Consider the following 27,993-nt stretch of genomic DNA (forward strand, 5'->3'; position numbering starts at 1 on the left):
AAGATAAAATTCAGAATTTTGGGGGATAAAACTCGGAATATTTGGGGAAAATTCAGAATAAATTCAGATTTTTGGGGGGGGGGGGGGGGGGGGGGGGAATTAAGAATAAATCCATAAAACTTAGGGGCAAAATTCAGAATAAATTCAGAATTTTTTGGGGAAAAAAAACAAAATATTTTTGTTTAAAATGCAGATTTTTTTGGGTAAAACTCAGAATTTTGGGGTCAAATTTTACAATATTCGTATTTAACCAAATATTTATAATTTGGGGCTATATTTTTTTGATTTTTGGGGTGAAATTTTGGATTTTTAGGGCACCAAGGCTCAGTACCTGGCGGCCAAGGCGCTGAAGAAGCAATCGTGGCGCTTCCACACCAAGTACATGATGTGGTTCCAGCGGCACGAGGAGCCCAAAACCATCACGGACGAGTTCGAGCAGGTGAGAATTCCCAAATTCCCAAAATTCCCCAAAATTCCCCCAAAAATTCCGATTTCAACAAAAAAAACCCCGTCAAAATCGGCCTTGAAATGGCCGAAAAATCGAATTTAAAATGGATTTAAATCGGATTTTTAATGGATTTAAATTGGATTTTAAATGGATTTAAATTGGATTTTTTATGGATTTAAATTGATTTTTTCGCGGGAGGTCATTAAAATCCATCCCAGAATTCCCAAATTCCCAAAATTCCCCCAAAAATTCGGATTTCAACAAAAAAAACCCCGTCAAAATCGGCCTTGAAATGGCCGAAAAATCAAATTTAAAATGGATTTAAATCGGATTTTTAATGGATTTAAATTGGATTTTAAATGGATTTAAATTGGATTTTTTATGGATTTAAATTGATTTTTTCGCAGGAGGTCATTAAAATCCATCCCAGAATTCCCAAATTCCCAAAATTCCCCCAAAAATTCGGATTTCAACAAAAAAAACCCCGTCAAAATCGGCCTTGAAATGGCCGAAAAATCGAATTTAAAATGGATTTAAATCGGATTTTTAATGGATTTAAATTGGATTTTAAATGGATTTAAATTGGATTTTTTATGGATTTAAATTGATTTTTTCGCGGGAGGTCATTAAAATCCATCCCAGAATTCCCAAATTCCCAAAATTCCCCCAAAAATTCGGATTTCAACAAAAAAACCCCGTCAAAATCGGCCTTGAAATGGCCGAAAAATCGAATTTAAAACGGATTTAAATCGGATTTTTAAAGGATTTAAATCGGATTTTTAATGGATTTAAATCGGATTTTTAATGGATTTAAATTGGATTTTTTGTGGATTTAAATTGGATTTTTTGTGGATTTAAATCGGATTTTTTATGGATTTAAATCGGATTTTTAATGGATTTAAATTGGATTTTTAATGGATTTAAATCGGATTTTTAATGGATTTAAATTGGATTTTTTGTGGATTTAAATCGGATTTTTTATGGATTTAAATCGTATTTTTAATGGATTTAAATTGGATTTTTAATGGATTTAAATCGGATTTTTAATGGATTTAAATCGGATTTTTTGTGGATTTAAATCGGATTTTTAATGGATTTAAATTGATTTTTTTAGCGTGAGATTGTTAAAATCCATCCCAGAATTCCCAAATTCCCAAAATTTCCAACATTTCCATCCAAAATTCCCAAATTCCCACCGGAAAAATCCGGATTAAGAACACGAAATTCGCTAAAAAATCCGATTTTTATTCAAATTTTAATGGGGATTTTTTAATCAAAAATTCTCATTAAAATTAAAAAATCCCCTAAAAATATAAAAAAAAAATCCCATAAAATCCCAAAAATTTCCCCAAAAATCCTAAAAAAAAAATTTCTCCAAAAGTCCTCAAAATTATTTTTAGAATCCAAACAAATTCCACAAAAATTTCTTTAAAATTAAAAAAAATTTCCTTAAAAATTTCCCCAAAAATCCCAAAATTTTCCTCTAAAATTCCAGCCCAAAATCGGATTTTTACGGGGTTTTTTTGGCCTTGGGGTTTTTGGGGTTTCCCAAAAATCTGCACCCCAAAATCCCAAAAATTCCCCCAAAAATTCCTTTTAAAACTCCAAAAAAAAATCCCCAAAAAATCCCCAAAAATTCTCATTAAATCACAAAAAATCCCCTAAAATTCCAGCCTAAAATCGGATTTTTACGGGGTTTTTTTTTGGGCTGGGGGTTTTTGGGGTCTCCCAAAAATCTGCACCCCAAAATCCCAAAAATTCCCCCAAAAATTCCTTTTAAAACTCAAAAAAATCCCCCAAAAAATCCCCAAAAATTCTCATTAAATCACAAAAAATCCCCTAAAATTCCAGCCCAAAGTCGGATTTTTACGGGGTTTTTTTTGGGCTTGGGGTTTTTGGGCTCCCCCTTTCCATTTCTGGGCTCCCCCTGACCCTTTTTGCCCCCCAAATTTTGGATTTTCAGGGCACTTACATCTACTTCGACTACGAGAAGTGGGGGCAGCGCAAGAAGGAAGGATTCACCTTCGAGTATCGATACCTGGAGGACCGAGACCTGCAGTGAGGGGAACCCCAAAAAAACCCCAAAAAACCCCAAAAATCCCCCCAAAAAAACCCCAAAACCCCCCCAGACCCCCCCTGCATGCCCTGGGGGGAGTCAGAACCAACCACAGCCCCAAATTCCCCCAAATTCACCCCAAAATTCCCCCAAATTCACCCCAAAATTCCCCCAAATTCCTCAATCCCGGTGCTGTTTTTTGGGGTGGGGGGGGTTAAAAATTTTTGGGATTTTTTGGGGTTTTTTTTGTTTTTTGGGGTCCCCCCAGGGGGGGTTATGGGGTTTTCCCCTCTCCGCCCCCATCCGAGCAGTTGAAGATATTTTTCGTAAAGTTATTTTCATTTTGGAAAATATTTATGAATAAATAGTTTTATATCAGAGGTGGTTGTGGGGGGAGGGGATTGTTGGGGTTTTCCGCTCCCCAAAGTTTTATTTGAACCCCAAAATTTTCGATTTTCACCGTCCCAAAATCTTCTTTTCCCTCAGAGTTTCAGGGTTGATCCCCCCCCCGAAATTACTTTGGTTTGTTCTAGCCCAAGGGGGTTCTAATAGGCATTGGGAGGTTCCATTGGGTTTTAGGGGGGGTCTCAGGGGGTTTTGGGGGATTTTGAGGGGTCCCAGAGGGATTTTGGGGGTCCTGGGGGGATTTTAGGGGGTCCTGAGGGGGTCTCAGAGGGATTTTGGGGGGTCCCTGTCTTCCCCCGGCAAAGTTAAATGGAACTGTCCATTACTGATTTGGGAGGTTCCAAGTGAATTCTGGGGGGGGTCTCAGTTGAATTTCAAGCTCTCACTTGAACCTCGTCCCCCCCTTGCCAGTCGCGGGTGGAACTGTCCATTGTGAATTCTGGGAATGTTCCAAGTGAATTTTGGGGGGGGTCTCAGTTGGATTTCAGGCTCTCACTTGAACCTGCTTTTCCCCCTGTTCCAGCCCCGGGTGGAACTGTCCATTGCAGATCTGGGAATGTTCCAAATGAATTCTGGGGAGGTTCCAGGAATATTTTGGGGGGGGTCTCACTTGAACCTTGTCCCCCCCTGTGCCAGCCCCGGGTGGAACTGTCCATTGCCCATTCCAGGTGAATTCTGGGAGCGTTCCAAGTGAATTTTGGAGGGGTTCCAGTTGAATTTCAAGCTCTCACTTGAACCTTGTCCCCCCCCGTGCCAGCCCCGGGTGGAACTGGCTGTTGTAGGGTCGCCGCCTCTCGGGGTCCCTCTGGGGGTCCCTCTGGGGGTCCCTCTGGGGGTCCCGCAGCCCCCGGAGCAGCTCCCGGCTCCGCTCGGCCTCGGCCGCCTCCCTGGCCAGGCGCTGCCTCCGCAGCTCCGCCAGCCTGCAACGGCAATTAGCGCTCGTTAATTAGTGCTAATTAATGGTGGGGAGGGGGCAGCGCCCCGGGCTGGGGAGGGGGGACAGCTGGGGATGATCATTAATGAGTGATTAGTTAATTATGGGGTGATAAAAGGGGTGATTAAGGGGTTAATTCGAGGTAATTAAGGGGTAATTAGAGGTAATTAAGGGGTTAATTAGGAGTAATTAAGTTGTTATTTAGGGAGTAATTAAGTGGATAACTCGAGGTAATTAAGTGGTTATTTGGGGGTAACTGTTAATTTGAGGTAATTAAGGGGTTAATTAGGGGTAATTAAGGGGTATATTAGAGGTAATTAAGGGGTTAATTGGGGTAATTAAGTGGTTATTTAGGGGTAATATGAGATAATTAGTTAGGGGTAACTAAGTGGCCAATAAGGCGGTAATTAGAGATAAATTTATTTATTGGGGTGACAGTGAGGGTTAAATAAATAATCCATGCACCAATTAATTAACTAAAGAGTTAATTAACAGGACGAAGATATTCGAGGCAGCATTAAGGAATGGAAAATGTAATTAATCAATTAATTAATCACTAATTAATGAGTCACTCACCCTCCTCCCCCGCCCCTCTCAGGGGTGGCTCTGGGGGGGCTCCGCTGCTGAGTCTGGGGGGGTTTTTTGGGGCTGGGGGCTCGGTGCAGCCCCTTCCTCATGTCCTGCAGAGGGTCCAGCACGGCCTTGCGCCCCCCCTGCACCTCCCGGGACCCCTCCCCAGCTTTTCTGGGGGGCTGCAGGTACCAGGGGGGGCAGGTCTGGGCCTCGGCCGCGCTCTGGCCCAGGTAGGTCAGGACCCCCAGGGCCCGTTCCCGGCGTTCCTGGGGGGAAATTGGGGAGGGGGATTCAAGGTGAGACCCCCTCGGTGAAAATTCTCCTGGGTTTTTATCAAATTCCTGCTTTTTATACATAAATTCCCATTTTTTCTGCACGAATTTCCTTATTTCTGCCATTTTGTATCCCCACACAAATGCCGCCATTTTGTATCCCCACCCCACCAATCTCAGCTGTTCCTGGGGGGAAACTGGGGAGGGGGATTCAAGGTGAGACCCCCCTCGGTGAAAATCCCCCGGGTTTTTATCAAATTCCTGCTTTTTCCACCCAAATTTCCCACACAAATGCCGCCATTTTCCATCCCCCACCCCACCAATCTCAGCCACTCCTGAGGGGAAAATTGGGGAGGGGGATTCAGGGTGAGACCCCCTCGGTGAAAATCCCCGGGGTTTTTATCAAATTCCTGCTTTTTACAACCAAATTTCCCCTTTTTCCCACACAAATGCCGCCATTTTCCATCCCCACCCCACCAATCTCAGCCACTCCTGAGGGGAAAATTGGGGAGGGGGATTCAGGGTGAGACCCCCCTCGGTGAAAATTCTCCTGGGTTTTTATCAAATTCCCCTTTTTTTCCAGCCAACTTCCCATTTTTTCTGCACGCATTTCCTTATTTCTGCCATTTTGTATCCCCACACAAATGCCACCATTTTGTATCCCCACTCCTCCAATCTCAGCCGCTCCTGAGGGGAAATTGGGGAGGGGGATTCAGTGGAACCCCCCCCCAATGCCAAAAAAATTCTCTTTAATCCCACATTCCCCCCTTTTCCCACCCAAATCCCTCCTTTTTATACCTGAATTCCCCTTTTTCCCACCCAATTTTCCCCATTCCCCACACAAATGCTGCCATTTTCAACCCCTCCAATCTCCCACCGATCCTGAGGGGGAAATTGGGGAAGGGGATACAGATGACACCCCTCGAATGAAAATCCCCCTGGGTTTTCCTCAAATTCCTGATTTTTCCACAAAATTCCTCTTTTCCCACAGAAATTCTCCCATTTTTCATCCAAATTTCTCCATTTCCCACATAAATCCCTCCGTTTTCCACCCCTGCCATCTCATCTGCCCCCCCAACTCCTGAGGGGAAAATTGGGGAGGGGGATTCAGGCGATCCTCCCTATGCCAAAATTACCCCATTTTCTCCCAAATTGCCCCCAAAATCCCCTAAATTCACCCCAAAATCCATTTTTCCCCCCAAACCACTCCATTTTCACCCCTTCATCTCCTCCTGAGGGTGGAAATTCTACCTGTGACCCCCTCCAAACCTCTCTTTTTCCCCCCTCATTTCCAGACCCCCCCCCCCCTCACCTGAGGGGATATTTTGAGGGGGGGTCCCCCCAAATCCCCCCTTCCCCCCTCACCTGTTCCCGCCTTTTTTCCGCCTCGTGCTCGCGGTTCGGGGCCTCCTCGGGGGGCGGGAACAGCACGGGGGGGGCCTGGGGGGAGGGGCTGCGACCCCCGACCCGCGCCCGCTTCCTCAGGAGCTCGGTGCGAACCTGGGGGGGGCAAAGGGAGGGGTCAGGGACCCCCAAAATTCCTCCCCCACCCCAAATTCCTCCCCCCAATATCCCACTCCCCACACAGACTTTCCCCCCCCAACCCCGCCAAAATGTACCCCTCCCGAGTGATTTTACCCCCCAAATCTGATCCCACAGACTTTTCTTAAACTTCCTCCCGCTTATTTTGCCCCCTTCCGAATTTATTTTACGCCCCCGAATTTATTTTGCCCCCCCAAAAAACTTTTTTAGCTCAGTCCACCCCCCCAGTAAACAGAAATGGTGTACGCCAATCACACTACGCCACGCCCCTTACTTATAATATATTCAAAGCCGCTCATGCTGATTGGTTCTCAGCTATTCAGCCCCGCCCCCCTTCCCCTCCCTACCGCCCCCCTTCCCTCAGCACTTGCCTCCTGCTCCGCTCGCAGCGCGCGCGCGTCCCGTTTCCTCCGCTCCACTTCGGCCGCCGCCTCGTCCCGCCGCACCCGCGCCACATTGTCCTTGTTCCGGACATGCCACGACTTCTTCGGAAGGATGTTCATGGCGGCGGCGGCGGGGCCGGGAGCGGGACCAGGCCGCGGCTCTGATGCAACGCGGCCGCACCGCCTTCTCTGCCGCCCTCTCCGTACTGATTGGTCGAGCCCCTGTAGCTCCGCCCTTATCTCGCTCTCTCATTCGCCCAGTCACCTCGCTCAGCCCCCTTGTCGCTTTCTGATTTGTCGAGCGATGTAGTCCCGCCCTCTTCCCGCCTCTGATTGGCTCACCTGTCTGCCTTAAAGGGGCTAGACCGGAAGTGAGAGTTTCCCGCCTTCTCGCAGTGTGGGAGCGCCGCCGTTTTGAAGCGTGAGGGGAGGCGGGGGCATCCCTGAAACCTCCCCCAAAGACCCCAAATTCCCTCGGAAGCCCCAAAAATAAACCTAAAACCACTCTGGGAGCACTCAAAACCCCCTTGGGAAGTCCTGGCCCGAGTTCTTTCCATATTTCAAGGATTTACCCCCAGATTTGCCTCATTTCCCTCAAAGATTCACTTCAGGGCCTCAGCAGTCCTGCAGCATCAGGTCAGTTCAGAGGGATTTAGATCAATTCTTGGTGTTCGGCTCCATTTTAGATATATTTTATTCAATCTTAGGGCTTTGGGGTCACTTTTGGGGTAGTTTCACTCAGTTTTGGGGTCCTCACAAACACCAAACACACCAGGGATGTCACTCAAGGCTTTTATTGGTCTCCATTTTGGGGGGCCCCTTCCAAACTCAGAGCCCCCCACTCCCACCCCCCTAAAAACCCCCCCCGGGGGGTGCCTGCAGCCCCCAACACCCCCAAATCCCTCCCCAGGCCCCCCTTTCTGGGTTTTGGGGTTCAGAGAAGTGGGAAGTCCCCCCTAAATTCTCATTATTGGGGTCCCTTCTCTTCCTCACCTGGGGGTCGCCCTGATTTGGGGCTATCGGAGCTCCCCCATTTTGGATTTGGGGGTTCAGGGCTTTTCCCTCCCCCATTTTCCATGGGGGTTTTTCTCCCCTTGACCTGAGTATTGGGGTGCTTCATCTTCACCCCAAAGTTTTTTGGGGTCCCCCCGAGCTCTGGTTATTGGGGTTCATCCCCACGCCGACCCTCGGGGTCCCTCCTCTTCCTCAGCTCCTGGGATTTGGGGGCTGGGGGCTCCTCCCTGGGATTCATAGGATCCCCACCCTCCTGAATTTTGGGGTTCAGGGGGTCCCGTCCCTCATCAATTTTAGGATTTGGGGGTTTTCCCCCCTGAATTTTGGGGTTCAGGGGGTCCCATCCTTCGTAAATTTTAGGATTTAGGGGTTTTTCCCCCTGTATTTTAAGATTTAGGGGATCTCCCCCCTCATGACCTTTGGGGTTGAGGGGATCCCATCCTTCTTCAATTTTAGGATTTAGGGGATCACCACCCTCATGAATTTTAAGATTTAGGAGGTTTCCCCCCGCATTTTTAAGATTTAGGGGATCTCCCCCCTCATGACCTTTGGGGTTCGGGCTATCCCATCCCTCATCAGTTTTAGGATTTAGGGAATTTCCCCCCTCATTTTTAAGATTTAGGGGATCTCCCCCCTCATGACCTTTAGGATTTAGGGGGTTTTCCCTCTCATTTTTAAGATTTAGGGGATCGCCCCCCTCCCCCTCACAGCGCTCCCTCCTCCTCCTCACCTGCGCCTCCCCCGCCCCCCCCCTCTCCCTCACGCCCTTCCCGCCCTTTTCCCCGCCCCTTTTCCCGCCCTTTTCCCGCCGCCGCCGCCGTGAGGAGGATGAGGAGCGGCACAAGATGGAGGCAGAAATGCACCGAGGCCCAGAAGCGCAGCGTGGCCGCCGCTTCCCTCAGCACGAACCCCATGCTCAGGTACTCGAACGCTCTCATTTTGAGGAACCATTGCAGCCCCCTCAGCGCCGAGCCCTTCCAGCCCCCCAGATTGTCCAGGGGGACCCCGAAATATCCCGACAGGGCCCCCTCAGCCGCAGCCTCGGCCGCCAGCCACAGGGGCACGGTGAGGAAGGACAGGTACTGCCCCCCGTGCAGCCCGTGCCAGTAGGCTGAGACCAGCATGGTCCAGGCGTTCCTGGTTTGGGGTGAAAAAACAAAAAATGGGGTTAGGGAGGGGTGGGGAGGGTTTAAAGGGATTTTTGGAGGGGTTAAAATTGGGGTTGGAGGAACTGGGATGGGGTTTGGGTGATGGCAAGTGCAGCACAAGCACCTCAAAATTGAGTTTGTGCCTCCCAAACTCAGCACAAGTACCCCAAAATTCACTTTGTGACTCTCAAAGTTCAGCCTAAGCACCCAAAATGGAATTTATGCCCCTCAAAGTCCAGCCTGCTCCACAAAATTCAATTTCCACACCCAAAATTCAGTTTATGTTCCCCAAAGTCCAGCCCAAGCACCCAAAATTCACTTTGTGACTCTCAAATTCAGCACATCCAGCCCAAAATTGAGTTTATGCCCCCCAAAGTCCAGCCTGTTCCACATAAAGTCTTAGACACTCAAAATTAATTTGTGCCTCTTAAAGTCCAATCTAAGCACTCAAAATTGAATTTATACCCCTTGAAATTCAGCCTGCTCCACAGAAAGTTCAATTTACACACCCAAAATTCACTTTGTGTCCCCCAAAGTCCAGCTTGGTCCACAAAATGTTCAATTTACAAACCCAAAATTCAGTTTGTGCTTCTCAAAGTCCAGTTCAAGCACCCCAAAATTCACTTTGTGCCTCCCAAATCCAGCACATCCACACCAAAATTGAGGCTGTGCTTCTCAAAGTCCAACCCAAGCACCCAAAACTGAATTTATACCCCTCAAAATCCAGCCTGCACCACAGAAAGTTCAATTTACATCCCCAAAATTCAATTCACACCCCCCAAAATTCAATTTATACCCGCAAAATTCAGTTTACACCCACTAAAATTCAGCCCCCAGTGCCCCAATCTCCATCTCAATCCTGCCAGTGCTGCCAGTGCCCATCCCAGTGCTCCCAATGCCCCCAGTGCCCATCCCAGTGCCCTCCCAGTGCCCATTCCAGTGCTCATCCCAGTGCTCCAATCTCCATCTCAATCCTTCTCCCAGTGCCCCCAGTGCCATCCCAGTGCTCCAATCTCCATCTCAATCCTTCTCCCAGTCCCTCCCAGTGCCCTCCCAGTGCCCATCCCAGTGCCCATCCCAGTGCCCATCCCAGTGCCCATCCCAGTGCTCCCAGTGCCCATCCCAGTGCCCATCCCAGTGCCCATCCCAGTGCTCCCAGTGCCCATCCCGGTGCTCCCAGTGCCATCCCAGTGCTCCAATCTCCATCTCAATCCTTCTCCCAGTTCCTCCCAGTGCTCCCAGTGCTCCCAATGCCCCCAGTGCCATCCCAGTGCTCCCAGTGCCCATCCCAGTGCCCATCCCAGTGCCCATCCCAGTGCTCCCAGTGCCCATCCCAGTGCTCCCAGTGCCCATCCCAGTGCCATCCCAGTGCTCCAATCTCCATCTCAATCCTTCTCCCAGTCCCTCCCAGTGCTCCCAATGCCCCCAGTGCCCTCCCAGTGCCCATTCCAGTGCTCATCCCAGTGCCCCAATCTCCATCTCAATCCTTCTCCCAATGCCCCCAGTGCCCATCCCAGTGCCATCCCAGTGCCCATCCCAGTGCCATCCCAGTGCCCCAGTCTCCATCTCAATCCTTCTCCCAGTGCTCCCAGTACCTGACGATGGGGTACCGGCGGGGTCCCCGTCGGTGCACGTACGCCGCCAGCCACCATTGCACCGTCATGTTCCAGCGCCTGAGGCCGCCCCGGAAGCGCCGCCCGACCTCGGTGCCCCAGGGATCCACGGTGCGGATGGACTCGAAATCCCATTGGTTATCAGGGATATCGGCACGCCTGGACAGGTGAGACACAACTGAGACCCTCAGGTGACACCTGGGGACACTCAGGGACCCCCCAGCCCCTGCCCCACGGTGTGGGTGGACTCGAAATCCCATTGGTCAGCGGGGATATCGGCACACCTGGCGCAGGTGAGACACACAGGTGACACCTGGGGACACTGAGGGACACGCAGGTGACACTCAGGTGACACGTGGGGACACTCAGGTGATGCTCAGGGACCCCCCCAGTTCCTGCCCTATGGTGTGGATGGTGTCAGAATCCCATTGGTTATCGGGGATATTGGCACACCTGGCACAGGTGGGACACCCAAGTACACTCAGGTGACATTTGGGGACACTCAGGTGACACTCAGGGACCCCACACTCTGTGCTCCAATGTCCTGGTACCCCAATATCCCCCACGGTGTCCCCAGTGGTGTCACTCACGTTTTGGGTCTCTCCCAGCTCACGGTGGGTCCCTGTCCCGGTCTGGCCTGTGCCGTTTTGGGGTACACCCCCATGCCCACAGCCCCTGTACCCCATATCCCTGTACTCCAAGGTGTCACTCACGTTTTGGGTCTCTCCCAGCTCACGGTGGGTCCCTGTCCCGGTCTGGCCCTGGCAGTTTTGGGGTACACCCCCACCCCACAGCCCCTGTACCCCATATCCCTGTACCCCAAGGTGTCACTCACGTTTTGGGTCTCTCCCAGCTCACGGTGGGTCCCTGTCCCGGTCTGGCCCGTGCCGTTTTGGGGTACGCCCCCAGGCCCGCGCTGACGCAGCCGCCCTCGGCGCACAGCCAGCCCACGTAGAGGCGCAGCCGCAGCGCCAGGAACACGGGCACCATCAGCGCCAGCCGGGCGCCCCAGGGCCGGGCACCGAACTGGGGCTCCAGGACAGCCCTGGCCGGCCAGGCCCGGCCCACCAGGACCCCCAGGACCCCCAGGGCGGGCGCCCAGCGCACGTGGCACAGCAGGCGGCGCAGCGCGGGGGGACCGGGGGGACCCCACACCCAGTCCAGGTACGTGCCCAGGCGGTAGAAGGGACCTGCGGGGACGGGGGGGACACGCGGGTGACACCCAAGAAAGCCCAAATCTGTAGACAAATCCCCAGAACCCCCCCAAAATTTGGGTAGAAGATGATAAAAATTCTTCTTGGGTCCTCCAAAATCCCCACTGGGACTCCAAAATCCTCCCAGATCTCCTTTAGGACTTCCCCTAAATCTCCTCTTGGACCCTCCAAAAATTGCCCCCAGATTCCCTCTGAACCCCCCCCCCCCAAATTCCCCCAAAATTCCCTCTGGAAAACCCCAAAATTCCCCCCAAAATCCCCTCAGGAAACTCCTAAAATCCTCTCAGGGACCCCCCCAGAATTCCCCCAAAATTCCCTCTGGGAACCCACAAAAATCCCCCCAAAATTAATTCTGGGACCCCCCCCCCAGAATTCCCCCATAACCTCCTCAGGGACCCCCCCCCCCCCCCCAAAATTCCCTCAGGGAAATCCCAAAATCTCCCCCCCAAATTCTCTCTGAGAAACCCCAAAATTCCCCCAAAATCCCCTCAGGGACCTCCCCCAAAACTTCCTCTGAGAAACCCCAAAATCCCCTCAGAGACCCCCAGAATTCCCTCAGGGACCCCCCCAAACCCCACCCAGGTGTCCCTTGGCCCCGCCCCATTTAAGCCCCGCCCCATTTAAGCCCCGCCCCCACCTGTCAGCAGCCCCAGGTAGCAGTAGCTGTAGCACAGGATGTCAATCAAACTCGGCACGCGCCTCAGCGAGCCAATCAGCAGCCGCGTCTCCTCTGATGTCACCCCCTTAAGCTCCGCCTCCCGCAGCTCCTGCACGTCACTGGCCAGACTGGCCATCTGGGGGCGGGGCCACAGTCAGGCCACGCCTGTTTTTCCATATATGGGTGTGGTGCAGCACAAGCCACGCCCCCTTGGGACACTCAGCGCCCCCTGCTGGCTCAGCAGTGTTTGTACACCTGGGACTCACAGATCACCCCAAAATCACCCCAAAATCATCACAAAACTCCCCCCGAACCCCCAAAATCTCCCCTGAAACCCCTCAAATCACCCTAAAACATCCCCAGGGCTCCCAAAATCAACCCAAGACCTCCAAAAAATTCCCCAGGATACCCCAAAATCCCCCCCAGGACCCCCTGAAACCCCCTCAGGACCCCCCAAATCCCTCTAGCACCCCCAGAACCCCCACCAAACCCCCTCAGGAACCCCCCCAAACCCCCCCAGGACCCCCAAAAATCCCCTCAGGACCCCCCAAACCCCCCTTCAGGATCCCCAAATGCCCCCCAATTTACCCCCAGGACCCCCTAAATTCCCTCAGGACCCCCCAAAATCCCCCCAAACCACCCCCAAATCCCTCCAGGACCCCCCAAACACCCTCAGGACACCCCAAAATTCCCCCTCAGGATCTCCCAGATCCCCCAGGACCCCCCAAACCCTCCCACAATTCCCCAAATCCCTCCCCAGGACCCCCCAGACCCCCCCAGGACGCCCCCAGACCCCCCCAGGACCCCCCAAAGCCCCCACCTCACCTTGAGGGTGACCAGCAGCTGCAGGGCGTTGGCGTAGGGGGGGGGCTCGGGCAGCCCCCAGACCCAAGGGGTGCGGAAGAAGAGCAGGTACCCCAAAACCCAGAGCAGGGCGGCGCCCCCCGAGCGCCTGGGGGGGTTTGGGGGGTCCCTGGTGAATTTGGGGCTCCCCAAAAACCCCCCTGGGGCTTCAAACCCCCGCCCCCCCCATAATCCCCCTGGGGCTTTAAACCCCCTCCCCAAATTATCCCCAAAGTGGAGAAACTGGGGGGGGGGTCACAAAATGTCTTTGAGACCCCCGAATTGGGGGGGGCCCAAAATGTCTCTGAACCCCAAATTTGGGGGTCCCAAAATGTCTCTGAACACCCAAATTTCGGGGGGGTCCCAAAATGTCTCTGAACCCCAAATTTGGGGGTCCCAAAATGTCTCTGAGCCCCCCAAATTTCGGGGGGGTCCCAAAATGTCTCTGAACCCCCAAATTTCCCCCTTCCCCCATAATGAATTTGGGGGGGTCCCAAAATGTCCCTTGACACCCCCAAACAGAGAAATTGGGGGTCCCAAAATCCCCAAATTTGGAGGGGGTCCCAAAATGTCTCTGAGCCCCCCAAATTTCCCCTCCCCCTCAGAGGGAATTTCCCCCCCCCCTCATTACCCTGGCCCTAATTAAGCAATAACGAGCTCGGGTGTCGTAATGAGCCCCAGAACTGCGGGGGGAGGGGAGGAAACGCTCGGGACACCCCCAAAATGGGGTCAGGGACCCCCCAAAATGGAATTGGGGACCCCCTAAAATGGGACAGGGACCCCCCAAAATGGAATTGGGGACGCAAAAGGGCTTGGGACCCCCAAAATGGAGCTAGGGGGGCCCAAAATGGGGTCAGGGACCCCCAAAATGGAATTGGGGACCCAAAAGGGCTTGGGAACCCCAAAATGGAGCTGGGGGGACCCCAAAATGGGGTCAAGGAACCCCAAAATGGAATTGGGGACCCCCTAAAATGCGTCAGGGATCCCCCAAAATGGAATTGGGGCACCTAAAATGGGTCAGGGACCCCCAAAATGAGTCAGGGACCTCCCAAATGGTTTCAGGATCCCCCTAAAAGGCACCTGGGAACCCCAAAATGGGTCAGGGACCCCCCCAAACTGGGTCAGAGATTCCCCAAAAGGCCTCAGGACCCCCCAGAATGGGTCAGGGACCCCCCAGAATGGGTATGGGCCCCCCCAAAATGCACCTGGCACCCCCCAGAATGGTTTCAGGACCCCTCTGGAATGGGTCAGGGACCCCCCAAATGGTTCCAGGACCCCCCAAAATGCACCTGGGAACCCCCAAAATGGATTGAGGACCTCCCAAAATGGGTCAGGGGCCCCCCAGAATAGGTCAGAAACCCCGCAAAATGGGTCAGGGACCCCCCAAAATGAACCTGCCCCCCCCCAAAGGCTTTGGGACCCCCAAACGGTTCCAGGATCCCCCCCAAATATCCCAGGACCCCCCAAAATGGGTCAGGGACCCCCCCAAACAGTTCCAGGACCCCCCAAAATGGGTCTGGGACCTCCCCAAACGGTTTCAGGACCTCCCAAAAGGTCTCAAGACCCCCCCCCAGAACAGCTCAGGGACCCCCAAAATGGCTCCAGGACCCCCAAAATGGGTCAGGACCTGCCCCAAAACGCACCTGGGAACCCCTAAATGGTATCAGAACCCCCCAGAACGAACCTGGGGCCCCCCCGTGTTACCTGGGCAGGCAGGTGAGGATGGCCCAGGTGCCCAGCACGGTGCCCAGCGAGTGCAGCAGGTGCGGCCCGCAGGTGAGCAGCGCCAGCCCCGCCCCCACCGCCGCCCCCCCGAACTGGCGCCAGCGCGGGCCTGGGGGGGAGGGGCGGCGTCAGGGGGGGGCACCCCAAAATCCACCCAAAACAACCCAGAATGTACCAAAAAACCCCTTCAAAATACCCCAAAATTCACCCAAAACGTACCAAAAATACCCTTCAAAATACCCCAAAATTCACCCAAAACAACCCAAAAACCCCCTTCAAAATACCCCAAAATTCACCCAAAACAACCCAAAACGTACCAAAAAAAAACCCTTCAAAATACCCCAAAATTCACCCAAAACAACCCAGAATGTACCCAAAAACCCCTTCAAAATACCCCAAAATTCACCCAAAACAACCCAGAATTTACCCAAAAAAAAACCCCTTCAAAATACCCCAAAATTCACCCAAAACAACCCAAAATGTACCCAAAAAAAACCCATTCAAAATACCCCAAAATTCACCCAAAACAACCCAAAATGTACCAAAAAAACCCTTCAAAATACCCCAAAATTCACCCAAAACAACCCAAAATGTACCAAAAAAAACCCTTCAAAACACCCCAAAATTCACCCAAAACCCCTCAGAACTCCCTTTAATCCCCCAAAACCCCTCAGAACCTCCCAAAATCCCTCAAGATTCCCATCAGAACCGCTCCTGGTTCCCTCGGGACCCCCCCAAATTACCTCAGAACCCCCCTTAATCCCTCAGAATTCCCCAAAAAACCCTCAAGATTCTCCCGCAAAGCCCTCAGAACCCCCCCAAACTCCTCAGGACTCCCCCAAATTCTCGCAGGTTCCCCAAATCGCCTCAGAACCGCCCTAAACCCCACAGGACACCCCAAACCCCCTCAGAAGCCTTCAGAATCCCCCAAAATCCTTCAAGATTCCCCTCAAAACCCCTCCAAATTCCCTCAGAACACCCCAAAATCCCTCAGAACCCCCCTTAATCCCTCATAAACCCCTCAGAACCTCCCTTAATCCTTCAGAAACCCCTCGGGACCCCCCAAAATCCCTCAAGATTCCCATCACAAGCCCTCGAAATTCCCTGAGAACCCCCCCAAAACCCCTCAGGACTCCCCAGATTCCCCTCAGAACCCCCCAAATCCCTCAGAAACCCCCGGAACCCCTTAAAACCCCTCAGAACCCCCCAAAATCCCTCAAGATTCCCCTCACAACCCCTCGAAATTCCCTGAGGAGCCGCCTGGTTCCCCCTCACCGCGCTCCTTGAGCACGAAGCCCACGGGGATGGAGCCCAGCAGCACGCCCAGGTACGTCAGCTCCTCTCGGTTCATGGCGGCGGCTCCGGGACCCTCCGGGGACCCCTCGGAGCCCCCCGGAACCGCCCGGGACCCCCCGAACCCGCCCCGGACCCCCCGAGGCCCCTGCGCGGCTCCGCGGGCTCCGAGCGGGGGCGGAGGGGGCGGAGTCTGGGCAAGCCACGCCCACAAACCGCAACCCACACAATAAACCACGCCCATAAAATGCTCTCATTGTGGGCGTGGTCATTAAACCCCCCGCCCCCTAATGGGCGTGGCCGTGTTAGTATAGGGAAGCCCCCATGTGCAGATTTTGGAGTGTCGAGGTTTAAAGGAGGGGCGGAGCCAACTGAGTGGGTCCTTTAGGAGGATCTGGTCCTTTAAGAGAGGGGGAGGGGCCTGTGAAGGGGTGTCTGGCCCTTTAAAGGGGGTGGGAACCACCGTGGAGGGGATTTTAAAGGGGTCTGGCCCTTTAAGAGGAGTGGGCCTCACACACGGAGCGCACGCCCTTTTAAGACGCTTTTTGAAGGGATCTGGCCTTTTAAGGGTGGTGGGACCCGCAATGGCGGCATTTAAAGAGACTCTGTCCCTTTAAACCGCTCTACCCCTTTAAGAGCCGCTCTTAAAAGGGGCTGAGTCTCTCGCATAGTTTTTTATCGGTCGCGGTGGGGGGGCCCACGCGGCATCGCCGCTTTAAAACCGCCCGGATTCACGAGGACACTTCCGGAAGAGCTCAGGGCCTTTTCCGGGAAGGCGGGGGCAAAATGGCGGCGGGGCCTGAGGGGGTCCCGGGGGTCTGCGAGGGCGGGGAGGGCTCAGAGACCACCGGGACCCCCTCGAGCCCCCTCACGGAGCGGCCCCGAGTGCGGCGGCACCGCGGGCGGTTCCTGGTGTGGGCCCCAAGCGCGGCGCGGGCGCTGCGGGAGCGGCACCGCGTGTGGGGGGCGCTGATCGGGACCCCCCCGCGCCGGGGCCGCGCCGGAGCGGGAGCGGCGGGGCCGCGGCTGCCGCTGGAGCTGAGTCCGGAGGAGGCGCGGGCGCTCCGGGAGAGCGGCGGAGCCACCGTGGAGCCGGTACCGGAGTGGGGGAGGGGGGAATTTGGGGTGGGGGGCGCTCGGAGCCCCCCCTGAGCCTCCCCTGCCCCCCCTCAGGTTGACGAGGCCGAAGCGGAACCCGAGGAGCCCCCGCCAGGTGGGGGAGGGGCGGTGGGCGGGACTTGGGGGCGTGGTCAGACCCGCGCTGACTCCTCCCCGTTTTCTCCCCTCCCCCCTCAGAGCCGCCCCGCCCCTCCCCCCCCTCCGAGCGGCGCTTCCGGGTTTTCCGCGAGCTCTGGGGGCGGGGCCTGCACGTGACCCCCGGCGGGAAATTCGGGGGCGACTTCCTGGTGTACCCCGGTAAGGGGGCGGGGCGCGCTGAGACCCCGCCCCTTTTAGCCCCTCCCAGGGGCCTCAGACCCCGCCCCTTTATTCCTGACCCCACCCTCGAGGGGGTCCCAGACCCCTCCCCTTTATTGCTGACCCCCCCCTTGGGGGTCTCAGACCCCTCCCCTTTATTCCTTTGACCCCTCTGGGTAACCCCGGACCCCTCCCCAGTATTCCTGACCCCACCTTGAGGGTCCCAGACCCCTCCCCAATATTCCTGACCCCATCTTGGGTATCCCTGGACCCCTCCCCAATATTCCTGACACCCCTTCGAGGGTCCCAGCCCCCTCCCCAATATTCCTGACCCCCTCCCCATTATTCCTAATGACCCCTGGGTATCCCAAATCCCCCTCCCCATTAAATTCTGTCCCATTTCATGTACCCTGAACCACTCCCATTATAAGGTTGCAGCCCCCTCCCCATTACTCCTAATGACCCCCGGGTATCCCAGCCCCCTCCCCAATATTCCTGACCCCCTCCCCATTATCCTGACCCCCCCTTGGTATCTCTAATCCCCCTCCCCATTACTCCCAATGACCCCCAGGTTTCCCTGACCCCTCCCCATTATTCCTAATGACTCCCAGGTATCTCTAATCCCCCTCCCCATTATTCCTAAAGACCCTCAGGTATATCTGATCCCCCTCCCCATTATACCTAATGACCCCCCGGGTATCCCAGCCCCCTCCCCATTATTCCTGTTGACCCCATGGTATCTGATCCCCCTCCCCATTACTCCTGTTGACCCCTGGGTATCCCTGACCCCCTCCCCATTATTCCTAATGATCCCCAGGTTTCCCTGGCCCCCTCCCCCTTATTTCTAATGACCCTTAGGTATCCCAGCCCCCTCCCCATTATCCCTGACCCCCCTTTGGTATCTCTAATCCCCTTCCCCATTATCCCAGCCCCCTCCCCATTATTCCTAATGACCCCTCGGGTATCCCAGCCCCCTCCCCATTATCCCTAATGACCCCCCGGGTATCCCTGACCCTCTCCCCATTATCCCTGACCCCCCTTTGGTATCTCTAATCCCCCTCCCCATTATCCCAGCCCCCTCCCCATTATTCCCAATGATCCGCTCCCCATTATCCCAGCCCCCTCCATTATCCCTGACCCCCCTTTGGTATCTCTAATCCCCTTCCCCATTATCCCTGACCCCCTCCCCATTATTCCTAATGACCCCCCGGGTATCCCAGCCCCCTCCCCATTACCCCTGACCCCCCTTTGGTATGTCTAATCCCCTTCCCCATTATCCCTGACCCCCCTTTGGTATCTCTAATCCCCCTCCCCATTACCCCTGACCCCCCTTTGGTATCTCTAATCCCCCTCCCCATTATCCCTGACCCCCCTTTGGTATCTCTAATCCCCCTCCCCATTATCCCTGACCCCCCTTTGGTATCTCTAATCCCCCTCCCCATTATCCCTGACCCCCCTTTGGTATCTCTAATCCCCCTCCCCATTATCCCTGACCCCCCTTTGGTATCTCTAATCCCCCTCCCCATTATCCCTGACCCCCCTTTGGTATCTCTAATCCCCCTCCCCATTATCCCTGACCCCTCCCCTCTCTGTCGCAGGCCCGCCCTCGCTGTTCCACGCAGGCGCAGTGGCGCTGTGTCCCTGCAGTTCCCGGGCGCAGCCGCTGGGGGCGCTGCTGGCGGCCGCGCGCCTGGGCACGAGCGTGCGCAAATCGCTGCTGCTCTGCTCGGCCCCGCCCCCAGGGGGCGCCATGGCCGTCACCGCGCTCACGTGGCGCGCCGACCTCACGTGACCGCGGCCACGCCCCCTCCCTTCAGAGTCACGTGGATTTTCCCGCGCTTCGCCGAACGCGCGAAATTAAAAAAAGGTTTTTTTAAATTTGTAATAAAAATAAAATGAATTTTTTGGAGTGTTTTGGTGGTGTTTCAGTGGAGGCTGGCAGCGTTGCGCTGTGGGGGATAAGGATGGGGAATGGTCAAAATAAAAAGGGGTTTTTTTTTAATTTTAATAATAAAAATTAATTTTTGGAGTAGTTTTGCTTGGGGGTATCGGCCAAGTGTGGGGGCATGATGAAGGTGAATGGGGGACAGAGACCCCTAAAATGGGGGGCACAGGCCCCCTGAATTTGGGGGCAGAGATTTGGGATATTTAATCCTCATTTTTGGGGTGTTTCATCCTCATTTTTGGGGTGTTTTATCCTCATTTTTGGGATATTTAATCCTCATTTTTGGGATGTTTCATCCTCATTTTTGGGGTGTTTCACTCCCATTTTTGGGGTGTTTTATCCTTAATTTTTGCAGCTTTCCCATCCCCACTTTGAGACGGATTCCAGTCCCATTTTAGGCTCCCATTTCTACTTCAGGGATTCCCACTTCCATTTTAAGGAGTTCTGACCCCAGTTTTGGCTGTTTTCAAGCCAATTTTGGGTGTTTTCACCCCAAATTTTTACTGTCACACACCGATGCCCTCACAGCAGCCCCAGGCACTGCGGGTGCCGTTCCCACCCCAATTCCTGCCATTCCCACCCCAATTTTGGATGTTTTTACCCCAATTTTGGCTGATTTAACCCAAATTTGGATGATTTAACCTCAAATTTTTACTGTCAGACACTGATGGTGCGAAAGGCAGCGATGCCCTCCCTGCCCGTGCACAGCAGCAGCCCCGGGCACTGCGGGTGCCATTCCCACCCCAATTTTGGATGTTTTCACCCCAGTTTTGTATGTTTTCACCCCAGTTTTGGATGTTTTCACCCCAGTTTTGGATGTTTTTACCCCAATTTTGGGTGTTTTTACCCAATTTTGGATGGTTTTACCCCAGTTTTGGATGTTTTCACCCCAATTTTGGATGTTTTTCACCCCAGTTTTGGATGTTTTCACCCCAGTTTTGGCTGGTTTCACCCCAATATTTCACTCTCACACGCTGATGGTGCAGAAGGCAGCGATGCCCTCCCTGCCCGTGCACAGCAGCAGCCCCGGGCACTGCGGGTGCCGTTCCCACCCCGATTTTGGATGTTTTCACACCAATTTTTGGCTGATTTACCCCAGTTTTGGCTGGTTTCACCCCAATTTTGGATGTTTTCACCCCAATTTTGGCTGGTTTCACCCCGGTATTTCACTCTCACACGCTGATGGTGCGGAAGGCGGCGATGCCCTCCCTGCCCGTGCACAGCAGCAGCCCCGGGCACTGCGGGTGCCAGTGCAGCTCCTTCACCTCCCTCTCGCCCTGGTGCAGGAACAGCAGCTGCGGCGGCAGCTCCGAGAGCCCCCCCTCGCCCTCCTGGGCCCCCTCCCCGCTTCCCTGGGGGTCTCTCTCCACGCCCAGGTCCCACTGCGTCACCAGGTCGTCCTCGCCCGCGGCCGCCAGGACGCCGCTCTCGCCCGGGTGCCACTGCACCGACGTGATGGGGCCGCGGTGCTGCTTGAACACGGCCACGCTCGAGGGGCTGCTCTGCACAGGGCAGGGGGCAAAACGGGCAGGGGTCAGTGGTGGCTGGGGGGTTTGGGGGGTTTATGAGGTGGTTTGGGGTGGTTTTGGGGGGTCTATGGGGTGGTTTGGGGCGGTTTTGGGGGCTCTGTGGGGTGGTTCGGGGGGTTTTGGGGGGTCTGTGGGGTGGTTTGGGGGTTTTGGGGGGTCTATGGGGTGGTTTGGGGTGGTTCTGGGGGCTCTGTGGGGTGGTTTGGGGGTGGCCACACTCGAGGGGCTGCTCTGCAAATGGGGAAAATGGGGAGGGGTCAGTGGGGAGGGGGGGTTTGGGGTGGTTTGGGGGTCTATGGGGTGCTTTGGAGGTGATTTTTGGGGTTTATGGAGTGGTTTGGGGTGGCCACGCTCGAGGGGCTGCTCTGGATAGGGGAGGGGGCAAAATGGGGAGGGCTCAGTGGTTTTTGGGTGGTTTATGGGGTGGTTTGGGGTGGTTTGGGGGTTTTTGGGGTGGTTTGGGGGTCTATGGGGTGGTTATGGGGTGGTTTGGGGGTGGCCACGCTCAAGGGGCTGCTCTGGAAATGGGGAAATGGGGAGGGGTCAGTGGGTTTGGGGGTCTATGGGGGATTCCTGGGGGTCCCTGTCTCACTCTGGGGGTCCCTGGGTCCATTTGGGGGTCCCTATCTCAGTTTGGGAGTCCCTGGGTTGGTTTGGGGGGTCTCTGTCTCACTCTGTGTCACTCTGGGGGTCCCCACCTCACTCTGTCCCCTCACCCTGATGCTCCAGAGGTCCCAGAGGCGCAGCGGGCCTGTCTCAGTTTGGGGGGTCCCTGGGTCGGTTTGGGGGTCCCTGTCTCGGTTTGGGCGTCCCTGTCTCAGTTTGGGGGTCCCTGTCTCACTCTGGGGGTCCCTGTCTCAGTTTGGGGGTCCCTGTCTCACTCTGGGGGTCCCTGTCCCCTCACCCTGATGCTCCTGAGGTCCCAGAGGCGCAGCGTGCCGTCATCCCCGCCGCTGAGCAGCGCCGCCGCGTCCCTGCGGCTCCAGGTGAGCACGTTGACGTCGCCGTCGTGCGCCGAGGCCACGCTGAGCTGGCACGCCCGGCCCGGCGGCGCCCGCACGTCCCACACGCGGATGGAGGCGTCCGCGGAGCACGAGATGAACACCTGCGGGGGGAAACGGGGGACTTCGGGGTGGTTCGGGGGCTCCCTGCTCCTGCTGTGCTGTGGGTTTATGTTTTGTAACAGTTTTGGGTTTGTATCTCAGGATTTTTCCAAATTTTTCCCTGTGTAATCTCTTTCCTTTGCTGAGGTCATCTCCAAATCCCCAAATCCTCAAATCCCCATCCTGGTTCTCTGCCAGTCACTCGACATCCCATCCCCTCCATCTAGAACTTTCCATCCATGATGCTGAGGGATTAGCGAGAGACTAAGGGTCAACCCCCCAAGTGTTTCTCCATATGCTGATCTTCCACCTCCTTTTAAATGTTTTCTGCCATTTTCCCCTCATGTTTTCCGCAATTTTTCCCTCACGTTTCCCACCATTTTCCCCTCATGGTTCCTGCCTATTTTTACCTCATACTTTCTGCCATTTTCCCCTCACATTTTCAACCATTTTTCCCTCACGTTTCCCTCCATTTTCCCCTCACATTTTCGACCATTTTCCTCTCACGTTTTGCTCCCATTTTCACCTCACATTTCCCTCCCATTTTCCTCGCAAGTTTCCCTCCATTTTCCCCTCATGTTCTCTGCCCATTTTCCCCTCATGTTCTCTGCCCATTTTCCCCTCACGTTTCCCTCCATTTTCCCCTCACGTTTTCCGCCATTTTCCCTTCACGGTTTCCACCATTTTCCCCTCACGTTTTCTGCCATTTTCCCCTCATGTTTCCCTCCACTTTCCCCTCACATTTCTCTCCCATTTTCCCCTCACATTTTGCTCCCATTTCCTCCTCACATTTCCTTCCTCTTAACCTCACATTTCCTGCCATTTTCCCCTCACATTTCCTGCCTATTTTCCCCTCATATTTCCCTCCATTTTTCCCTTCCATTTCCCAGTATCCATCCCTTAATTTTTCTTATTGACAGTAAAATTTTATCTACTTTAGGTTTCCACCTCCTTTTAAATGTAACCTTGGCACCTCAGCAGGTTTGTAGGGGCTCCTCAGAGCTCCTGAAATAAACCTTGAATTAATCTCTGCTAAAAATTTATAAACCTTGGATTAATCCCTGCTAAAAATCAATAAAAATTGGATTAATCCCTGCTAAAAATTAATAAACATTAGATTAATCACTGCTAAAATCGATAAATCTTGGATAAACCCCAGCTAAAAATCGATAAAAATTGGATTAATCCCTGGTAAAAATTGATAAAAATTGGATTAATCACTGCTAAAAATCGACCTATCCATCTTCCACCATTGTTTCAGCGTCTCCTCTGCTGCAGGAGATCAGCCTGGCTGTCCTTCTGTCCTCCAGGGATCAGCCTGGCCGTCCTTCTGTCCGTCTGTCCCGCTCACCGAGGCCTCGCTGGGTGACCACTGGATGTCCTCCACGCTGCCGCCATGGCCGAGCAGCGGCCGCTGATCCACGGCCCAGCCGCCCTCGCGCGGCTCCCAGCGATGGATGCGCCCGCGGACGTCCCCGGACAGCAGCCGGCCTGGGGGAGAGCAGAGGGGACATCACAACCCCCAAAATTCCAGTGTTTCCCTCCATCTTCAATTTCCAGACTGCAGGTTAGGAAGACCCCCAATGGTCGCCCCAAACTTCTCACAGGACCCCCTTGAGTGACACCCGCCACTTTCTGCTCACGTTTTCCACCTTTTCTTCTCTCACATTTTCTGCCCTTTCCACCTTGAGTGTTCTGCCATTTTGTCCCGCATGTTTCCTGCTTTTTTCCCTTGCATTTTCTGCCACTTTTTCCCTCCATTTCCTCCCTTTTTCTCCCCTCATGTTTTCCTGTTTTCCCCTCTCACTCTTTCCCCTCACATTTCCCTCCATTTTCTCCCCTCAAGTTTCCCTTTTCTCTCATCACATTTCTCACCCTTTTCCTCCCTCACATTTTCCTCCATTTTCTCCCCTCACGTTTCCCGTTTTTCCCCACACATTTTCACCCTTTTTCCCCTCACGTTTTCCGCCATTTCTCCTCACATTTCCCACCTTTTTCTCCTCACGTTTCCCTCCATATTCCCCTCATGTTTTTTCCCATTTCCCCCCTCACGTTTCCACCTATTTTCCCCTCACATTTTCCCCTCACGTTTCTCGCCATTTTCCCTCACGTTTCCCACCATTTTCCCCTCACACTTCCCGCCCTTTTACCCCCTCACATTTCCCACCCTTTTCCCCTCACATTTTCCGCCATTCCCCCCTCATATTTCCCCCCATTTTCCCCTCACGTTTCTCTCCATTTTCCCCTCACGTTTTCCCCCATCTTCCCCTCACATTTCCCTCACGTTTCCCACCATTTTCCCCTCACATTTTCCCCAATTTTCCCCCAAACCCTCACCTGGGCTCAGGGGGCTCCAGTCCAGCCCGAACCCCTCGTCCATGTGGCCGCTGAAGGTGGCGAGGGCGGGCAGAGCCCCCTGCTGGACGCTCTTGGGCCCCCTGCCCGAATCCCCCTCCCCAAATTCCGTGCCCAGGGCCCCCAGGGCCCCCCTCAATTCCAGCACCTCCACCTGGCCCCGCTCCGACCACACGGCCGCGATCGGGGACCCCCCCAGGGACGTCACCTGTGGGGGGGGACATGGAAAATGGGGGGTCAGGAGGGGTTGGGGACGGCCAAAAGGGGTTAAAGAGGGGATTTGGGGGCACTCAAAGGGAATCTGAGGGGGTTTGAGGGGTCCAAGGGGGAATTTGAGGGTCCCAGAGAGTCGTGAGAGGGACTCAGGGGGAGATTTGGGGGTCCCAGGGGGCATTTTGGGGGTCCCATGGGGAGATTTGGGGTCCCAGGTGTTCCTGAGAGGGACTCAAGGGGAGATTTGGGGGTCCCAGGGGGTATTTGGGGGCAGTTGAATGGGATTTGAGGGGTCCCAGGGGGTATTTTGGGGTTCCCAGGGGGTATTTTGGGGATCCCAGGGGGAGATTTGGGTTCCCAGGTGGGATTTTGTGTTTCCAGGATGGATTTTTGTGTTTCCAGGATGGATTTTTGGGTTCCCAGGATGGATTTTTGCGGGGATTTTTTTTGGGGGGGTCTGTTTTTTGTGGGGTTCCATACCCTGAGCCTGTTGATCCCCCCGTAGTGGGGGGCCATGATGAGCAGCAGCTGCGGCTCCCGCCCCTCCCCGTCCTGGTCGCTGTCGCTGTCACTGCTGTCACTGTCACTGCTGTCACTGCCCTTCCTGCCCCGCAGCCCGTGCAGGTTCTGCATCTGCAGCAGCAGCACCCTGAAAATGGGAGGGGACACCCCAAATCAGGGCTGGGAGTGCCCCAGAAACACCGCAAAACTACCCCGAAAATGTCCCAAAAACCAACCCAGAAACACCCCAAAACAACCCCAAAAATATCCCAAAATCCACCCCAAAAATATCCCAAAAACCAACCCATAACCCACCCCAAAAACACCCCAGAAACAGCTCAAACACACTCAAAACCATCCCAAAAATACCCAAAAAACACCCCAAAAATACCTCAAAACCACCCCAAAAATATCCCAAAATTACTCCAAAACACACCCCAAACCCACCTCAAAAATACCCCAAACCCACCCCAAAATCCACCCCCAAAATACCCCAAAACCCACCACAAAAATATTCCAAAACCACCCCAAAACCAGCCCAAAAATACCCCATGGGTTTGGGGGGTTTGAGGGGCTTGGGGTTTTTTGGGGGGAACTGGGGGGGGTCCAAGCATGAATTGGGGGGATTCAAGGGAGTCTCAGGATGAATTTGGGGAGGGGGTCTCTTACCGGTTGGCACTGGGGGTCTCAGGATGAATTTGGGGGGGGTCTCAGTGTACTTTGGGGGGGGTCTCAGTGCAATTTGGGGAGGGGTCTCAGTGTAATTTGGGGGGGGTCTCAGTGTACTTTGGGGGGGTCTCAGTGTACTTTGGGGGGGATCTCAGTGTAATTTGGGGGGGGTCTCAGTGTACTTTGGGGGGGGACCTCAGTGTAATTTGGGGAGGGGTCTCACCGGTTGGCCTGGGGGTCTCAGTGTAATTTGGGGGGGGATCTCAGTGTAATTTTGGGGGGAATCTCAGTGTAATTTGGGGAGGGATCTCAGTGCAATTTGGGGAGGGGTCTCAGTGCAATTTGGGGAGGGGTCAGTGTCATTAGGGGAGGGGTCTCACCGTTTGACCTGAAGGTGTCAGTGTAATCTGGGGGGGGGGGGGGGGGGGGTGTCAGTGTAATTTGGGGGGGTCTCAGTGTAATTAGGGGAGGGGTCTCACCGGTTGGCGCCGGGGGTCTCGGCCTGCGTTCCCGCGCACAGCAGCACCGACAGGGGGGGCTCCTCCCGCCCCTCCCCCAGCCCGTCCCGCACCACGTCAAAGCTCAGGCACGGCGACCCTGCGGGGAGGGGGCGATCAGAGACCCCAAAATCCTCCCTCAAACTCCCCAAAAATCCTCCCCAAAATCCTCCCTCAAATTCCCCCCAAACCTCCTCGAAAGCCCTCCCTCAAGCCCCCCCAAAATCCACTCAAAATCTGCCCACAAAACCCCCCAAAATCCTCCTAAAATCCCCCCTAAACTCCCCCAAATCCTCCCCTCACAACTCCTCCAAAATCCTCAAATTCTCCCAACATCTTCCCTCAAACCCTCCCAGCCCGTCCCGGTTCCCCTCAGCCCCTCCAGCCCCCTCAGCCCCGGTTCCTCTCATCTCCCCAGCTCCGCTCAGGGCCCCCAATTCCCCTCATCCCCCGGTTCCCCTCAAAACCCGCCCGGTTCTCCTCAGCTCTCCAGTTCCCCTCATCCTCTCCAGCCCCCTCACCCCGGTTCCCTTCAAGTCCCTCGGTTCTCCTCATTCTACCCCGGTTCCCCTCAGGACCCCCCGGTTCCCCTCAGCCCCCCAGTTCCCCTCAGCCCCTCCAGCTTCCTCAGCCCAATTTACCCTCAGGACCCCCCGATTCCCCTCAACCCCTCCAGGGCCCCCCAGTTCTCCTCAAAACCCCCTCGATTCTCCTCATCCTACCCCGGTTCCCCTCAATCCTCCAGTTCCCCTCATTCTCTCCAGCCCCCTCACCCCGGTTCCCCTCAGGACCCCCCGGTTCCCTTCAGCCCCTGGTTACCCTCAGGACACTCCAGCTCCCCTCAGCCCCCCCCGGTTCCCTTCACCACCCCCGGTTCCCCTCAGTCTCCCCGGTTCCCCTCAGGACCCCCCAGGATCCCCCGATTCCCCTCAGCTCCCGGTTCCCCTCAGGACCCCCCAATTCCCCTTATCCCCTCCAGCCCCCTCATCCCCCGGTTCCCCTCAAGACCAGTCCGGTTCTCCTCAGGATCCCCCCGGTTTCCTTGATCACTCCATCCCTCTCATCCCCCGGTTCCCCTCATCCCTTCAGCCTGGTTTCCTCTCATCCAGTTCCCCTCAGCCCCCCGGTTCCTCTCAAACCCCCCTCAGTTCCCCCTCATCCCCATGGCTCCCCGTTATCCCCTCGGTACCGGTGCCGGCGCGGTGATACATCACGTACGCCTCCTCATCCATCACCAGCTCCTCATCGGGGCCCAGCGGCGGCCCGGCCCCGGGCAGGTACACGCGCCCGGGGGGCTCCGCGTTCTCTCTGTCGCCATTGCGGGCGCGGGCCCGGGGCCGGTCGCGATTCGCGGCTCTGAGGCGATTCGGAGCGCGGGCTTTGGAGGAGCCGCGCCGCGCCGCCATCTTGGCCGTGAATGGAGGCGGTACTTCCGGTGGGTGCCCCGCCCACTTCCGGGTGGTTGTGAGGTGGCTTCCGGTCACGTGGCAGGCCATAGCGGGGGGAGGCCTCGGTGACCTCCCAGTAACTCCCAGTAACTCCCGGTGTAATCCCAGTAACTCCCAGTAACTCCCAGTGACCTCCCAGTAACTCCCAGTGATCTCCCAGTAACTCCCAGTAACTCCCAGTAACTCCTAGTGACCT

The 27,993-nt window shown here is 54.9% G+C and overlaps 5 protein-coding genes across 5 annotated transcripts in view; 2 read left to right on the forward strand and 3 right to left on the reverse strand.

Annotated features, from left to right (window-relative positions):
- The window catches only part of CNOT3 (CCR4-NOT transcription complex subunit 3), a 31,585-nt gene extending 28,701 nt beyond the window's left edge, over positions 1-2,884 (forward strand). Inside the window, exons 17-18 of the mRNA XM_058822739.1 lie at positions 314-439; positions 2,412-2,884. Of these exons, the coding sequence (XP_058678722.1) occupies positions 314-439; positions 2,412-2,510 (225 nt within the window). The 3' untranslated portion in view covers positions 2,511-2,884. The remainder of the gene's footprint in view (positions 1-313; positions 440-2,411) is intronic.
- Positions 2,885-3,018: 134 nt separating this feature from the next.
- LENG1 (leukocyte receptor cluster member 1) lies at positions 3,019-6,733 on the reverse strand. The gene is made up of 4 exons (XM_058822740.1): positions 6,602-6,733; positions 6,054-6,188; positions 4,420-4,682; positions 3,019-3,829 (listed from the first exon to the last, which is right to left on the reverse strand). Exons 1-4 carry the CDS (start codon positions 6,731-6,733, stop codon positions 3,637-3,639), a joined length of 723 nt encoding a protein of 240 aa, XP_058678723.1. The 3' UTR covers positions 3,019-3,636.
- Positions 6,734-8,331: 1,598 nt separating this feature from the next.
- Positions 8,332-16,221, reverse strand: MBOAT7 (membrane bound O-acyltransferase domain containing 7). The gene is made up of 7 exons (XM_058822708.1): positions 16,104-16,221; positions 14,808-14,937; positions 13,086-13,212; positions 12,240-12,396; positions 11,224-11,578; positions 10,371-10,547; positions 8,332-8,764 (listed from the first exon to the last, which is right to left on the reverse strand). Exons 1-7 carry the CDS (start codon positions 16,177-16,179, stop codon positions 8,332-8,334), a joined length of 1,455 nt encoding a protein of 484 aa, XP_058678691.1. The 5' UTR covers positions 16,180-16,221.
- A 390-nt stretch (positions 16,222-16,611) lies between these two features.
- TSEN34 (tRNA splicing endonuclease subunit 34) lies at positions 16,612-19,433 on the forward strand. Its single transcript, XM_058822751.1, has 4 exons — positions 16,612-17,216; positions 17,295-17,334; positions 17,418-17,537; positions 19,136-19,433. The coding sequence occupies exons 1-4, from the start codon at positions 16,908-16,910 to the stop codon at positions 19,327-19,329; spliced, it is 663 nt and encodes a 220-aa protein (XP_058678734.1). The 5' UTR covers positions 16,612-16,907; the 3' UTR covers positions 19,330-19,433.
- A 1,143-nt stretch (positions 19,434-20,576) lies between these two features.
- On the reverse strand, positions 20,577-27,845 carry GRWD1 (glutamate rich WD repeat containing 1). Its single transcript, XM_058822709.1, has 7 exons — positions 27,539-27,845; positions 26,332-26,449; positions 25,163-25,331; positions 24,452-24,677; positions 23,466-23,605; positions 21,916-22,116; positions 20,577-20,984 (listed from the first exon to the last, which is right to left on the reverse strand). The coding sequence occupies exons 1-7, from the start codon at positions 27,843-27,845 to the stop codon at positions 20,655-20,657; spliced, it is 1,491 nt and encodes a 496-aa protein (XP_058678692.1). The 3' UTR covers positions 20,577-20,654.
- Between the last annotated feature and the right edge of the window lie 148 nt (positions 27,846-27,993).

This window comes from Ammospiza caudacuta, chromosome 34 (genome assembly GCF_027887145.1).
Source record: "Ammospiza caudacuta isolate bAmmCau1 chromosome 34, bAmmCau1.pri, whole genome shotgun sequence".
Lineage (NCBI taxonomy): Eukaryota > Metazoa > Chordata > Aves > Passeriformes > Passerellidae > Ammospiza > Ammospiza caudacuta.